Source organism: Lissotriton vulgaris, chromosome 9 (genome assembly GCF_964263255.1).
Source record: "Lissotriton vulgaris chromosome 9, aLisVul1.2, whole genome shotgun sequence".
In the NCBI taxonomy this organism is placed as follows: domain Eukaryota; kingdom Metazoa; phylum Chordata; class Amphibia; order Caudata; family Salamandridae; genus Lissotriton; species Lissotriton vulgaris.
In genome coordinates this window covers 646,810,220-646,827,072 of record NC_141697.1, presented here as the reverse complement: position 1 = coordinate 646,827,072, position 16,853 = coordinate 646,810,220, and the positions used below count along the sequence as shown (strand labels likewise).

Below are 16,853 nucleotides of genomic sequence, written 5' to 3'. Positions count from 1 at the left end.
ATTCCGATTCGATCGTCGTCGACGAAGAAGCCTTCCCCGTCGACGACCAAGTCATCGTCGATGAAGAGTGTGAAGAAGTCACATTCGTCAACAGCCTCGTCGACGTCCGCACCGTTGACGTCCACACCGCCGACGACCGCACCGTCGACGACCCCGTCGACGACTGTTCCGTCGACGAAAAAGAACGTCGACTTCGTCGATGAAGACAGCATCAACGCCATTACCATCAACGACGGTGCCATCGACTATACCGGATGCTACCAGTGTGGCTCCATCGACGACTGCTTCCACGTTTGCCTCACTGTCAATGTTGCTATTGTCGTCCACTGGATCTGCTGATGTTCAATCTCTTCACCAACGCTGCAAGGTGCCTGTGGACCAGATTTCCATCTCCAGTGATCCGCAGCCTCCCTCGCCTTTGTTCGCCACAGACTCAGAGCAGGACTCAGAAGAAGATGTTCACAAATCATTTAGAGCAGCACGTAGTCCATCTGATTTGGTCATCAAGTGCCAAGATTACAGTAATGATGATTAGGACCAGTACTTCCAGCAGGAAACTACGCCGGTTCAAGCTCCTAGGGCGACGCTACTCTTGACGCTTATCTCTAATCTCCAACATATGTTGGACGACTACAACAGACGTTTTCCGTCATTTCCACAAGTGCCTGCAGCCCCTGCTATTCTGCCACCGGTTTCTATGCCGGTTCCCGCACCTTTGGCACCTCTGCCTACTTCTGCTCCTCAAGTTCAAACATCTGTTCGGATACACCTGACTGTGTATGCCGACGACGAAGATGAGGTTTCTCCTGACGCGAAGATGGGGAGGTTCGTGATGATGATCAGGATGACAATATGGCGAGTGAGATAATTACCAAGTTCAAACACTGTCCCCATCTCTGGCCACACCAGGGGATTTTCCTCCTGTAGATATTACGAGTTTCCATCAGTTGATGGGACAGCGCAGCCCAACGCTTCAAATTGCCTAGAGTCCAAAGAGAGGAGGATTGCTTTCTCTATGACTTTAAAAACCAGCCTTTCAAACAAGTCCATACTGTGCCTATAATTGATTTTTTTTTTGGGCGAAGGAATAAAATTGATGCAGACCCCTAATACACTTTCGGCTCAGATGCCCAGGCTGGAAAAGAAATATAAGGCACCTGTTGGCACTCCACCGTGCCTCATTGGACACCCAAAATCCGATTCAGTGGTTACACAAGCAGATCAGCGTCGTTCACGGAATCCTGCATCGGCTGTTACTGCCCCACCAGATCGCGAAGGTCGTCGCATGGATGCTATAGGCCGCAAATTTTCTACCATGGCTTCCACCACAGTGAGAGCGGCCAATGCTTTGGCCATTTTGGGACGTTACGACTGCCAAATGTGGGCGGACATGACAGCTTATATGTGGCCTTAATTCCGGATGCTTCAAAGGCGGAGGCTTTGCAACATCTCCAAGAAAGGGGAGAGAACATCGGAGGAGATTATTGATTGTGCTGTCGACATCGCCTGCACTGGTTTTCGGCAACTCGCTGGAGAGGCGGTGCTACGTAGGCAAAGTTTGTTGCGTTCCACATCTTTCCGACTGGAGGTGCAAGCAAAGATCCTCGATATGCCGTATGACGGCGAGTCTTTGTTTGGTGCTCATGTTGATGAAGCTTTACAGCCCATTAAAAAAGACACAGACACTGCTCGCTATCTAGGAACTCTGCAGTTTCGGAAGCAGCCCTTTCGGGGTGCACGTGGACGCAGCACCTCGTCCACTTTTTGAGGAGGAAAAACTCAATACCGTTCCTATAACCAAGGCAACCAACGCTATTCAAACAACCAACAGCAGTCTTCCCGACAACAGTCTTCTAAAAACTATAGGGGGAGATCTTCTTACAGAGGATCTGCTTCCAAGCAACAATGACTTGCCTTTACCCCAAAAAGTTGGACGTCGAATCTCCCTGTTTTGTTCTCAATGGTCCTGCATCACTTTGGACAGTTGGGTTCTGGACATCGTAGAGAAAGGCCATGCTCTGGAGTTCGTCAAACTTCCTCCGCCCACTCCACCTCCCGGCCCACCACCAGCACACATCAGAGAACTATTACATCAAGTTTGTCTTATGATACAGAAGGGTGCCGTCGAAGTGGTACCAAAGTCTCAACGGGGAATGGGATTTTATTCCCGTTTTTTTTCCTTGTCATGAAGAAGACGCTGGATTGGAGGCCGATATTGGATTTACGAGCACTCAACAAATATCTCAAGTGCCAATCCTTCCGCATCTTAACGCTGGTGGAGATCTTACGACTACTCTCAGTGGGGGATTTCATGGCAACTATCGACCTCCAAGACGCCTACTTCCATGTCCCTATTCTACCGCGACATCGGAAGTATTTACGTTTCCGCATGGGACGGAGGGATTTCCAGTTCAAAGTACTGCCTTTCGGCCTACGTTCAGCCCCTCGCGTCTTTACGAAGGTGTTGACTCCTGTGGTAGCTTATCTATGTCTTCAGGGTGTACATATTTTTCCTTACCTGGACGACTGTCTCCTAAAATCTCAGTCTCGTACACAGCTGCTTCAGGACACTCGCCTTTGTCAGGAGGTGTTTCACTCCCTCGGTCTATCCATCAACGTGGCCAAGTCTCAATTACATCCAGCAACCTGCAAGAACTTTTTAGGGGCCACGTTAAATACGGCTCTTGCAAAAGCATTTGTATCTCAGGCGCGACAACAGAAGATTCTTCAATTGGTGTCTCTCTTGCGCGCAAGACAGTCCGTTTCTGTCCGACTATTAAAATAATTTCTAGGAATGGCGTCATCGTGCATTGCATTGATCCCAAATTGCAGATTACGGACACGTCCCATTCAAGAGGAACTGGATGGACAGTGGCGCCAGGTCACCGGTTCCTTCAATGACATAGTCTGTGTCACCGCCCGCATGAGAGCGGCCCTCAAATGGTGGGCGCAGCCATCCAATCTTTCGACAGGGTCGTCGTTCCTTTCCATCACTCCGGAACTTACTCTGACGACGGACGCCTCGTTGGAGGGATGGGGTGCTCATTTTCAAGACCTGTCTAAAAAAGGCAAGTGGACTTTCCCTCAGAGAGCCTGGCACATCAACAGGCTGGAGCTGATGGCTATTTTTCTGGCGCTCAAGTCCTTTCATCTCTTGATCCAAGGAGAGTCAGTCCTTATTCAGACGGACAACACAACCAGCATGTATTATATAAACAAGCAGGGTGGAACAAAGTCTCCAATCTTGTCGCATCTGGCGCAGTCGATCTGGGACTGGGCTCTAAGTCATCAAGTCACTCTCACTGCAGTCCATCTACCAGGGGTTTCCAACATCCTAGCGGATTCCCTCAGCAGATTCACGTCATCGACCCACGCGTGGGAGTTGCACCATCAATCACTCAAACTGATTTTTCGGAGATGGGGGCATCCACCACTGGATCTCTTTGCCACACCACAGAACCCGGAAATGCCCATCTTATGCAAGCTGGCATCCCCACCGAGGATCACAGGGCAATGCCCTTTTGATGAATTGGTGCAATCTCTTTGCTTACACTTTTCCTCCAATCCCTCTGGTGCCTCGGGTATTGTGGAAAATGCAGAGACAGCCTTGCCACATTCTTCTGATCGCCCCCAGATGGCCTCCTCAGGCGTGGTTTTCAGAGCTACTTCTTCTATCCCAGTGCGAGCCCATCCGTCTTCGTCCTCGTGTGGACCTTCTCACGATGGACAGGGGTCAGATTTGCCATCCCGACCCCTCCTCTCTGAATTTGTCAGCTTGGAACCTGAGTACCTTGAATTTGCTCACCTAGCCATCCCACCAGACTGTAGAGACATCCTCGCTCAGGCTAGAGCTCCGTCAACTGTTAAAACCTATAAGTTTAAATGGAAGAGATTCTGCCATTGGTGCGCAGCTGCTGGGATCCATCCCATTCATTCCACGCCTGCGCAGCTCCTTCCATTCTTTATGCAACTTGCTCAATCTGAACTCTCGCATTCAACTTTGAGAGTTTTTCTGGCGGCAATTTCCCCTTTCCGTCAGGATGGCGTCACTTCCCTTTGTTCTTCCAGGATAATACGCCAATTTTTCAAAGGATTATTTCGCAAGTTCCCACCGAATCGGCGCCCTCCTCCTACTTGGCACCTTAACATCGTGTTGTCTCAATTTATGAAAGCACCTTTCGAACCTATACATAAGGCAGACTTGAAGTTTCTCACTTGGAAGGTTGCTCTTCTCCTTGCTCTGACATCTTCCCGTCGCGTAAGTGATAAACATGCCTTCACTATAAATCCTCCATTTCTGCAGTTTCAACCTGACTGTGTAGTGCTTCGTACTAATCCCACGTTCCTGCCTAAGGTGCCTTCAGATTTCCACATCAACAAACCTGTTTTCCTGAAAGCTTTCTTTGCTAATCCACAGTCTCCAGCGGAGCAGCGTTTGCACTCCTTGGACATTAAAAGGTGCTTAAAGATTTACATCAGCAGAACAGCCCCTTTTCGTAAAGCTGACCAACTGTTCATAGCTTATGGACGGTTCCACAGGGGGCGTCCAGTTACCAAACCTACAATTGCTCGTTGGGTTTCCTCGGCCATAACTTTCTGCCATCAACAGGCAGGCAAGCCTTTTCAGTCTTCAGTGAGGGCACATTCGACCAGAGCAATGTCGTCTTCAACTGCCCTGTTCGCCAGTGTGCCGCTGCTTCAGATCTGCAGAGCAGCCACGTGGTCAAGCAGGCACACGTTTACGAAACATTACTGTTTGGGTGCCATCAACGAAGCAGACACTGCAGTGGGACAGGCTGTGCTTCGCAATCTTTTTCAATAAGGTGAGCCTCTGTCTTCCCTCCTCCATTATGGTTTACCTTATTACTGTATGCTTTGCATGACTATACGCATATTGGTTTTATAAGTCTATGCATGTGTATCATGACTGGAAAGTTTTCTTCCGATATTACTGCTTTCTATTCTATATTGAAGCATGTGAATCTATGAAAGACACCCAATACTGGAGAAGAACAATTGTTACTTACCTGTAAACAGGTGGTTCTCCAGTATTGGTGTCTTTCATAGATTCACATGCGACCCACCCTCCACCCCTCAGAGGCTCTCTTCTCATAGACTCTGTGGTCACTCTTGTAAAACGAAAATCTGAGGTGTTGAGCTCTGAGGAGAAGGTTCTGGAGGAATGCTGGCGCCTGATTCGCTACAGTTTGGACCAACATAATGACAGGAATGGGCTACAAGTGTTTTTTCTCTATTCATGGATTCCTATAGGAATTATGTCTAGGCATTTACTGCCTGTTTTTTCTAATGTGTATTTCATTGGTTATGTTTTACATTTAAATATTATTGGTATATTATTGCTATTTTATTTACTGTGGGACTCCCACTCCGACGACGGGGAATATTCAAGCATGTGAATCTATGAAAGACACCAGTACTGGAGAACCACCTGTTTACAGGTAAGTAACAATTGTTCGTATATTACATATAGATGTGTTTGTGTGTGTGTGTGTATATATATGTGTGTATATATATATATATAGAGAGAGAGCGAGAGAGAGAGAGAGAGTACTTTTAACCTCTGCACATTGATTTATTTCTCTAGTTATTGTGGTAGTATACTGCCCTGGCCACTATGTGTTTTTGTGAACTGAACTCCTTCTCTTTTCCAGGAGCCACAGGAGGAGCTTCCCTGCACTTTCGCCTCCTCTCCGAATCATGTGATGGAAACCGCTCAGCTTCCTGTAGATTCAAACGATCCAGACAAGTGCCTTCCACGAACCATCTCCCTGCGCAACTCCATTACCAAAAGTAGGAGAGCCTAGGGATCCTTCCCTGTCAGGCACTACCTCTCTCCTGTGTTCTAATATTGCTCTTTCTGTCCAGCACCACTCCTGCTTATTTTTTCAATCTCCATCAGTAAAGGTGAGAGAGCTGTAGTATTCCATGGGCTGTGGAGCTGCCTCTCTCACCCACTACCTCTCTCATCCTCCCTCCTCCTCCTCCTCAGTTCATCTCTCCCACTCTACCTACATCTCTCACCTTGATTTTCTTATCTCTTTCCCTCTCTCCTCTTCCTCTCTCTTTCACTTAGACCATCCCTCACTCACTTCTTTTCCTGGGTGTCCCCTTTCTTACCCTCTTGTCTTCCGTCATGCTCTCTTATTTTACCTTTCTATGCCACACTGCCATAAAGCATAAACTACCTCGGCATCACAGTCCTTTTTCATTTTGATCATATGTTTTCTGTGTCTCATCTTTCTTCTCTTGTACTTGGCTTCTCATCCCAATATTGTGCATTCCTCTCTACTCCTGCAGTTCTGTCCGAGGCCCCTGAGCCCTTGGAGGAAGAGTGGCAGCGCATTTCCGACCTGGCGCTAACTTGCAATAGCATCCTGGAGGCCATGTCTAAGGAAGGTAAGTGGACGAGAGGACCCCCTTTTGTCCAAATGGGAGACTTAGATCAATCCAACCAACAGTTGCAGCCAACAGGTCCACTTTACCATAATACAGATTCAGTTACCTTTGCCCTGCCCAGCAGATTCAGCTACAGATAAACCAGAATAAATCCAACTGAAGCCAATATCGTCTGACTGATCTGTGCTCTCTCTCTTCCCTGCACCTCCCTCTGTCAGCATTTTCTTGACTCAAATGTGCTTTTCAAACACTTCTGTGGTTTGTTAAAGTACATCCTCTCTCCAGACCCTAATTTTGTCATTTTTTCTAGGGGTCGAATTTGGAGCTTGTTTTTCTATAAATAAGGCACAAGAGCAGTGTTTTGTCCAAGTAACACTATTGAATTGTTACTTTTTGACAAAGTTATGTAATGCCTTATTTCCTATCCAGAGGAGACCAGTGATGTGCCTATTTTAGATTGACCTGAAAGCATTTTGGCTTCGTTCCACTGCTTCCTAGTTGGAAAGTTTGGGCTGACATTGTACCCGAATTTGGTAGATTCCTGTGTGCAAAACGCATGGTATGAAATTGTTCAGGTATTCTACCATAGATTGTGGTATGAGTTATTTTTTTAACAGGTATTCACTATGGAGTTAAGCGACATTACTTTTACAGATACATTTTAATGCCTTGCTTTTTTTCCAATCCCAGGGCAGCAGACAGATGTTGGAGATGCATTATTGACAGCTGGCGGGAGAGCCCCTGTTCAATGGAAGCCGAGGGACGAGTATGACCCCCATTCTTTTTTGACTGTAGACACAGCAAGGCCTCCCTTATACACAAGGCCAACTTTCCTCAATGGACTCTGTGAAACATCTTCCTTGGGCACAGACTTCCCGCTCACAGAAGTGACCAGAATTCTCCTCTAGACACTATAATTCTCTTGTAATTATAGCAGGTTAACTTCATAGACAAGATAAGAGTTCCTTTCTTACCAGACATGGCCATCTAGATTGCCCACAAGCTTAGAGAAAGACTGTCATTTCCTGATCAACAGTACCTAACTTCACAATAGTTAACTTTCAACTTTCCATATATATGCAACCAGGCATCCTCATGTACGCTGACATTCATCTCATAAGGCCAGTTACTCTATATGTTCATGGCTAGGGTCCATAAGGAAATGGCCAGAATCTCATTTAGACATGAGCAGGACTCCTTTGTAGAAATGACTTGCCTTCCTTCCTCTGGCTAAAATCTCCTTGATCAGTATAATGACTTGAGTTGCTTTCCCATATGGATATAGATAGAATACAGAGGAAGGTGAGATTTGGTGTTAATGGCAAGAGGGCTAGGCCCCTAATTTATAAGTACCATTTGACTTAAACTCAGAACAGAGCTTCCCCTGTGATGACCAGCAGGTATTCCATGAATTAATTAATTTATGTAGGAAGTCCATAGACACGCATGCCTCAAGGAATGTTTAGGTTCTTTGCAGACATGTTTAACATTTTCTCCAGGATTTCTACAATAGACATGCTTAAGTGGGCCTATAAATTCCATTAGCACATTCTGTAGATATGATCAGTTTTCCATTAAAGCCACAACTGGGCTCCTACAATGTTCTTGGTGTGGGCCTCTCTCAAGTACACTTATTCGTGTATTCAAATACACTCATTCCGACCTTCCATCAGTGGATTCAGCCTATACTTCTCCCACTGCGTGTAGCCTGAGTTTTCCATAAAAGACAGAATCACATTTTCCCTTGATGGACAAGGGCTGGACTTCTCCCAATGGGTATTGAGTGCGAATGCCTTCCATTAGTCTATAAACCATTGGCTCCCTGCAATGGTTACATCCTAGACTGCCTTCAAATTACATAGCCTGGGCATCTCCTAATAAATATAGCTTATCTGTATCTCATGCTGTATTTCATTCTTTTTAAGTGCTTCCAGAGTCAGGATGTGGCCTATATTCTGACAAAATCCTGTGTTAATATGGAGCCGTAATTGGATCAGGTGCAAACTCATACGATAGCACACGTTTTAAGAAGGACTTGGTGGCTGTTTGAATGAGTTTCCTCAGATCAACACATCCTTTTCCCCAAGCTCCACTTTGCCCATGAGATATGTCCTTAAACCAATCATATATGCATTTTTTCTTTTTACTTCTACTCAACTCAAGCTCTTGCATCCACTTTTGATAAAAGAGGGTATCCGCAAAAGCAAATCAGATTTTTCCAATTTTTATTAACACTACCTAATCCACTATTTTGCTTTGTGGTTTCAATATTCCTTATTACAGGACTTCATTTGAGGAAGCTTTGTGATAAGTATCCTGGGTGCTTTTGTTTCTAAAAAAAGAAGATCATTTTATCTTTAAGTGTAGCGTTACTAGAAATATCCTAAGAAAGAGTAACTGAACATGAGAATCATCATATGGAGTACACCAACTGCCATGACTGATTATGTAGCACTTTGAATTTAAATATTTTATAATTTTTATAGTTTTTTTTAACTTTGTAACATTATTTATGCTGTGTTTTCATGATTCAACAAATTTAAATTAACTGTTATAATGATGAGATATTTCTCAGTCCACCCACCACTACCTTGCTAAACTACTGCATCTTTATAAGCTGTTCAGCCGGTTTACTCCCACTACATCTGAAGTCATTACATCCCAGGCACTGCATTGGTAGTCCTCTTATATATGTATAAATTATAACATAAAACTTAAAATAGAGGTATGGTTTACAATCTTTAAAAAATTTAATTAATTGAAATATAAAAAATAGTAATGTAATTAATATAATATATCAAATAGGTGGTGGGTGTTCATGCCCATAAAAGAAAAAAGGGGTTGAGGGGACCAAGTACAAGAAAATTAATATAAAAAATATATACAAGCATATAAATATATAAATATAATATATTTTATATTTAATAAAAGGAGTTATTATTCTCTCCACCTAATACAAAATATATATATATATATATATATATATATATATATATATATATATATATATATATATATATATATATATATATTTTCAGCAAATTTGCAGTGTATTAGTGCTCACAATGGGTTAGCTCCATATGTATTCTTTAATGTAATGCAGTGACATACAAACGTTGAGTTACCTATAGTAGAGTCCCTAAAACAGACTTTTCATCTGCCTTGTGAAACAAAAGCATCTTTTTGCTACGACACTTCGTTTACTCATCTCCTTCTTTCAAACCACCTTCCACTACCTTTTTGTCTACAATTAACCATGTAAAATTTCAAACACACACACATGCTGGAGTGTTCTGATGTGGGGTCCAAATCCCAGATAGTTACGAAGACAAATCACAAAAAGTCACCACACCTAGCTCTTCACTGTTTTTTGTATACCGTCAGCCTCTGTAACTCCTCCCCTTATACAGCCCCCTAAGCGCAAATGCTGTGGAAAAACAAAATAAAATAAATGCAACCACTAATAAAGCCTGGTGTACCTTAGTGCATTACATTGTGTTCTAAAACCAGGGATGCAATTATCAATATTCTCGCCTCTGAATCTGAACTCCTACTCACCACACAGCAGTCAAGACCGGTGCTGCCAACTTCAGTTGACATGAGGAAGCCCAATAACTGTATAGACTAGATACTAATCTGCCATCTTTACTCTGGCTGATCACCTCTTGCCCTCCTCTTCCCTCCGACAGGACTGCAGCCAAGAACCTGTCGGAGAAGGTGTCCCAACTGGAGACAATGCTCAAGAAATTGCAGATCGACCTGCAGAAGGTATTGAGGGGATCAATGGGGGAGCAATGGGAGATTGGAAGAGGATTTTTAGAAAAGTAACATTAGGCATAAGTGAAGAAGAGAGAGGGCTTTTGCACAGAAGAGAGGGAAGCACATGATGGGTGGACTGGATAGTTTTTTATTGGGTCTAGTATATTTTATCGCACACCCAGGCTTGACTTGGAGTCCCTGCGTTAGTTCATTTCTTTTGGTTTCCTTGCACCCCTTAGTTGTTAGGCCAGTGGGCATTTGAAGCTCCTTGATTGAAAATCTAAAAATCTTTGAAGGGGGATTATTGTTCTGCAAATTTGCTGAGGAATCAAGCAATTGAAGGAGAGCTCCATCAAGAGAAGTAATTAAGTGCAATAAACTACATTGTAGACAAGGTGTAGTGTAGAAGTTTACAGGTGTCTTAGCATAGGATTGCCAGCATGTTAACCAGAGCTTATGCCAAAGTCAGATGTGTTACAACAAATGAGATTCCTTTTTAGACTAGGGTGATTAAGAGTGAATCACGGTGCTCTGAGTTTACAAAAGACAGGTAGAGATGCTTACGGTGGTAATCTGAGCACGCATGATGTTTTAAGAATGTACTGAAACAGCATTTCTCAGAAGACTAGCAGCTCTAGGTCTGGCATGACTCCAAAGTAGGTCTAACCTGGTCCTGAAGATCCAAGTCTCAGCTCTGCCTTAAGGCGAGTGGTTGCAGACTAGGATCCAGTTCCGATTTGCCAGCCCCTCCTTGTGTACATGTTTAGCAGGGGTTACTGGATCCACCTGTCTGTCTAAAGAGCCTGCTATGTGGCACAAAATCATCATCATATGCCAGAGAACAGCAAATGTGCTTTTAGACCTCAGGTTAAGGATTCTTCAGTGAAAGAATCATGTTTTAAATGGCTGATCTGCTGGTTACATCGTCACCTGGTTAGTACAGCACTACAAAGGAGTCGTAGTCAGCATCTGCAAAGCACGCTTATTCATTGCAGAAGGGCCATTCGGCCTCCTTTTCTCACATACAAACTAGCTGCTGTGTTCCCTTGCCTTCCAAGGGAAAAGGTAGGCGGTGGAAAGGTTGAACAGTGTGAACTTTGGCAGAGAAGCCATTCTCTGCTGGAGCACATCATTCCATGGCTAGTAGAAGTTTCAGTGACACACACAACATGTTCAGGGCTAGTAAAAGTTTCAAGGCCACACACAACATGTTCAGGGGTGATAGCTGCTACAATAGGGGCTGGTAGGGGTTTGGTGATATACCTATATTTCTAAAAATGTATGGCTAGCTGCATCTACTAGACATTCAGCTGAAAGTTTCAGTAAAAGGAAAACAACTTACATCATGTGCAAAAATATTTAAATTCAAAATATGACCCTTATCTGTGATAGAATCTTGATCTATCAATTCGACCTCCAAACAATACCACAATAGCACAGAATAGGAAACACCTCCTCAAGGTGCTTGATTAGGAATAGGGAAAAGGAAGATGGTGTGGGAAAAAACAGAAAAGATGGCAGAGAGAAGTTGATGGAAAAGCCTGAGGACAGAAGGAAAAGGTTACTTTTGAATTGATTTTTAAAAAGGACAGTTTTAATATAGTACAGTCTGACCTCCCCTCCCCATTTCTCTCTCTCCGGGGCAGGAGAAGGAAGATAAAGCCCTCCTTCAGGCTGAGGTGCAGAGCCTGCGACAGAACAACCAGCGACTGGAGAAGGAATCACAGAGTACTGCTGCCCAGCTTGTCAAAGTTACAGAGATGCTGTGCAGCTCTAGCGGGGGTAAGGAGCTCTGAGACCCGTCCTGGCAATAGGTGGTGAAGGACAGACAGGAGTAGATAATACATGGGTTCACAAGACCATGTTCGTGTGGATAAGAGTTTATCACAGGCGGAAAGGAAAACTGGGTCCACAACACCCTTCAAAGATGCTGAACTTAAAACTACCACCCTCGTGCCACATAACCACTGTATGCAGAACAGATAACCACAAGATGACAGCAGTATTTTTAAATTGGCATAGGTGGAACACTTTGGACATTTACCCCGTATGTCATCTATCCGAATTAGTCAGAATCTGCCATTGAACTTTTTGAAGTAGAATGTCTCATGACAGATTTCTTTGTTCTGGCCAGGACAACCTTGTAAAGCCGCATGGCTGAAACAAATAAACAACTAAATTGACCAGACACCATGGCAAGAGGGATTCCAAGATCATCAACTTACTGTTTCTTCCTTCTCAATGGAATGGTCAGTGGGGAGCAGTGGGACTCATCTCAAGCCTGTCTCCTGGTGAGGAGGTATCAGTTTGTATGTCTCCACATATGGGGGCCTTCTTTTGTTTCTTCCTCTAAGATTCCTGTGAAGCATGGGGTGCAATGGAGCGAAGGCCCTTCAGCCTCTCTGTGAATTCCTTGAGAGACCAAAACATTAGCGATCAAACTACCAAGGGACTCAAGGATCACAAGTGGTTCCCCCCGGAATGTCATCAGACTACATGCATACTCAGGGAATTTTGCAGAGTCTTGTTGACACCCCAGGGCACCTTGCCGGTTCGGTGGATCATCTCAACGGAGTTCACTAAACCTAGAAACTTGTATTCAATCATGACATGTGGGATCTCCTGATCAGAGGTTCCATTATGATGTTATGTTCTGTGGTTAATTTTTGGGGCCATGATGGTTAGGCGGTCTCAATGAGTTGCTGGCACTTTTGCCTCATTGTTGTAGTTTATCTCACTAACTCGCATTACACTGATTATTCACTGGGAAAGAGATTCAATATAAATTAGCCAAATCATTGTTCTCACTGAAATTATGATTATTTATGGCTCTTTAACTGAGTTAGGGACCTGGGTGACTACCATAATATTCCAGAATCTTTAAAAGATTTCCATTCTTTCAGAACATTCCATCTCCTTTAGAGGAACCTATTACTCTCAGAGACCTTGATCTCACTTCAGCATCCGCCAACCTCTAGAGGAGTTGTGACCTCTAAGGGAAAGTGGGGCCTTCGAAAACTATTTGAACTGAGCAGCCCCGGTACCGAAATATCAACGGGTGCTGCAAATCAGGACAATGGGGAAATGGTAGAGCTATGTGTTGGTTCCAGTACTGGGATAGAAGAGGCACACTAAGTCAGTGTTGGAATATGGGTCAGGGCTAAGACACATTCGTAATGCAGGCATCAGGCCCCCCTGCTAGAACATAAGCTTCTGGCATTGGGTTGAGGAAATTACACCAGAGAGCAGGTCAGGATTAACATGCACTGTTAAACCACCATGTGATGTCCGTACTATAAAGGCATAAAATGCTATCGTTCAGGAACGAGGTGTATGGGCAGGGATGTATGTGGGTCCCAGTATTGAAGTTGCAGGGTTTGGACAGAACAGAGGTGATCTGCTATAGATTTGTGCCCAACCCATTATGAGAAGGAACCATTCCTCAACCCAGTACTGGAATAGCAGGATTGCTGCAGACGTGAATCGAGGTGCGCTGGTCAAGCGTGGGGACCCAGTATTGGAACAGCAGGGGGTTGCTTCGGGTCATGATGCTCTGATACCTCCGGGTCTAGCCAGTGTTATATAAAACTTTGCAAACAAATAAATAAATTATGACAACCGGTCACCCTTGTTGGCCGAAATTCATATATTAATTTTGTTCCAGCTGTTTGGGATCCACTATTGACAAAATAGGAATTTGAAGGTCTTGGTTAAGTTGAATCGATAAGAGTTGTAAAGTGGGTATCACAAGTACAATCTTGAGGTGCATTGGTTCAAGAGTGTTTGTTCCAGTGCTGTAAAGGTAAGTTATTATAGATGAAGAATGAGTTGCTTTGGCAGAGGTGCATGCAGCTCACCTTATTGGAATGTTAACACCTTGGCTGCTAGGGGGTTTTCCCCTCCTGTGTTGGATATGCATGATCCCCATTGTTCATGACAAGGTCAACTCGTCAAACGCACAGCGCAGGTAACACCCATGACGAGCTGACCTTGTCATGAGCATGGAAGGGGTTAAGGAAAGCAGTGAGTCACTATTGCATGCTCTGGCAGGGCTGGGCAAGGATCAGGGGATGCTGCAGTCCACCAATGTATGCATGATCTGACAACTTGTGCTTCCCAGTACTGGAAAATGAGTGGTATTGCAGGTAAGGACTTAAGGGCATTGGTAAAGATGTTTATGAACCCCAGTAGTACAGAAGGGGTACTGCAGGGTAGGACTAAGGAGCATTGGCTGAGATCTTTGTGTAGGTCCCAGTATTTGAAAAGAGATATTGCCGGACCGGATTTGGGTGCACTGGCAGAGCTTCATGTCTACCCCAGTACTGGAACAGTATGGGCACTGTACGTCAAGATGAGGTGCAACAATACCCCTCCTCCCCAAACAACTCAGTTCATTGACATTAGTTTCCATCCATCCGTACAGTGCTGAATCTGAGTAAAGCTTGACAAAAAGGAAAACAATTGTACAGGTGTATAAATATGGAAGCTGTGATTCCGAGGAAGTGGACATTCGAGCCCTCGGCGTACATTACTGTATGTATAGGTCATTGTTTGTACATTCAAAAGTGTTTAATATTAGGAATTATTTTTTTTAAGAGAGAACAATATGTGGGTTTCTTTGCAATACAAACTGGTTTATTTTGCTGCAGCTGGCTGGGGCAGAGGGAGCCATTTTCCCTTGAAACAAAGATTCAACCCTAGTGGCCAGATGATTTCAAATTTTCTGGTTGCATTTCACCCCTCTGTGGCATAGGTGGTGCTTATGGTTCCCTTTGGGCCATGCTTCCGTATTGGGTTAGGCTACAGAGGTCACTTTATGCTGCTTTTTGGAACCCACTGGCTGCATAGGGATAGGGGGAATTGCTATGGGGAGCCCCAGCCAGCGTAACTCTGGCTCTCATTCACTGTGAATTTGTGACAGTTGTGACACAACCATCTTTCTCCAGGATTGCATATCTTTTGTCAACAGAAAACCTGTAACATGCCCTCTATTATTTTACAAACTCCTCTCTCCTCCTCCATTCCCTCACAAGCCCTCCCTTTCCCCTCCATTCTGTCACATTCCTTGCCTATCTTCTTCTATTTCTACCACACATATTAACTTCCTTCTTTTATAGACTATCCCTCTCACCGTCCATTTTGTGATAAATACTTCTCCATTCCATCACTTCCCCCTCCCTTCTCTCACACATCCACCAATCCCAGGCCGGTCACAGGCTTTTTTGCAGATGGGGCCTGTGTGAATACCATATGCTATGCTCCACTTCTTCCATTTATGCCAGGTGGCACGAGCACTTGCCTCTGTGTATAAAAAAATGTTCTCCAGGGGAGGGGAGCGCTGCAGCCACACCATTTGGCGTCATCCAATGGCAACCTCATCATACACTCAAATAATCAGGCTTGCTTTAAAAATCTTTAAATAGCTTTTGCAGTAGAAGAGTAAAGCAGGGCAAGAGTGGACCCTGGGACACAATGCTCCCGTTGTCCTGATCACCCGCTTGCATTCCCTCACACTCCCCCTCCAGTCTTGAAAACCCCCTTCTCTACTTCGCACTGTCGTACACTTCTGTTCCTACATCAACCGTGCAGTTTCACGCATCCTGCATCTCTCACTCTTTCACACACCATCTCTTTCGAATCCTCTATTCAACTGCCCTCTCCATTCTTTCACACATTATCCCTATTCCTCCTCGATTCTCTTAAACAACCTCCATATCAGCACTCCCTCCCCTCCACTCTAGCAGATGCCTTCAACTGGTTAGCTCCCTGTGTCTTTCGGGTTCCAAGCACCATCAAAGTATCTACAAATACTTACAGAAATGTCTTTTAGGTCAGTTTTAAATCGTGATAGAATTTTAAGGGCCCAATCAGGCCAATACTATAAGTGGGTCAGCATTCTATACCTACTGGTCTCATTGCAACTTCCATACAAGGCCTTTCGCTTTTATAGTGGCCTCCTTATGGGAGTGATTGAGACTGCACTGTTCACATATTTTCTAAATAATGTTACATGATAGAAGAGCAGCTTGGAATTCCAGGAGTCGAATTAGGGTATTTGACTTCTGGCCTCATCCTCCGCCTGGAGACTTCGCACTGTCACACACTGTGTAAATAGGGATTTCACCTGTTATTTTTTTTACATTTCAAAGGCTTTGATAAGGGCCGTTTTTCTTAGAAATTAATGTAATGATATTTAAGATGCTTCCCTGTGCAATAAAAGGTCAATATGCAACGTCATTCGGTGTCTGTCTTGTGGTCTTTTGCACACACTTTACTCTAATTTGCTGAAATAAATACTGATTGCAAGCCCTGGCATGGGACTGGCCAAGTGTGCAATAATTGTAAGCTTTACTCTGATTGTGGAAAAAATCCTTGAAATCACTTCTTTTATTGACAGAAAGAAGTGCTGATTGTAAGCCCAACGCCCATTAGCTTAACAAGCAATGGCAAAACCAATTAGGTCACACCTATGTAAAAGCTATTAGGTTTGCCAATGTCTTTTAGCCATGTACAGCATCATGGGTGTGCAGCATGGCTAAAGGTAAAGTTAGAAAAAAAAGTGTTATGACTTGGTCAGTGCTGGCGGTGTCATTATGCTTGTTTTTCTTATGGCCAATTGCTGTGGGCAACGCAGACATGGGGGTGGAAGGTGAGAGGGAAGAAGCAATACGGACAAT

General features: G+C 44.2%; 1 protein-coding gene across 2 annotated transcripts in view; it reads left to right on the top strand.

Moving 5' to 3' along the window:
- The window catches only part of SIPA1 (signal-induced proliferation-associated 1), a 272,309-nt gene extending 257,686 nt beyond the window's left edge, over positions 1-14,623 (top strand). Inside the window, exons 12-16 of one of the 2 annotated variants that reach the window (XM_086938330.1) lie at positions 5,673-5,811; positions 6,319-6,417; positions 7,108-7,183; positions 10,107-10,185; positions 11,823-14,623. In XM_086938330.1, the coding sequence (XP_086794456.1) occupies positions 5,673-5,811; positions 6,319-6,417; positions 7,108-7,183; positions 10,107-10,185; positions 11,823-11,972 (543 nt within the window). In that variant the 3' untranslated portion in view covers positions 11,973-14,623. The remainder of the gene's footprint in view (positions 1-5,672; positions 5,812-6,318; positions 6,418-7,107; positions 7,184-10,106; positions 10,186-11,822) is intronic. The other variant, XM_086938331.1, reaches the window with a different exon arrangement.
- Positions 14,624-16,853: the final 2,230 nt, after the last annotated feature.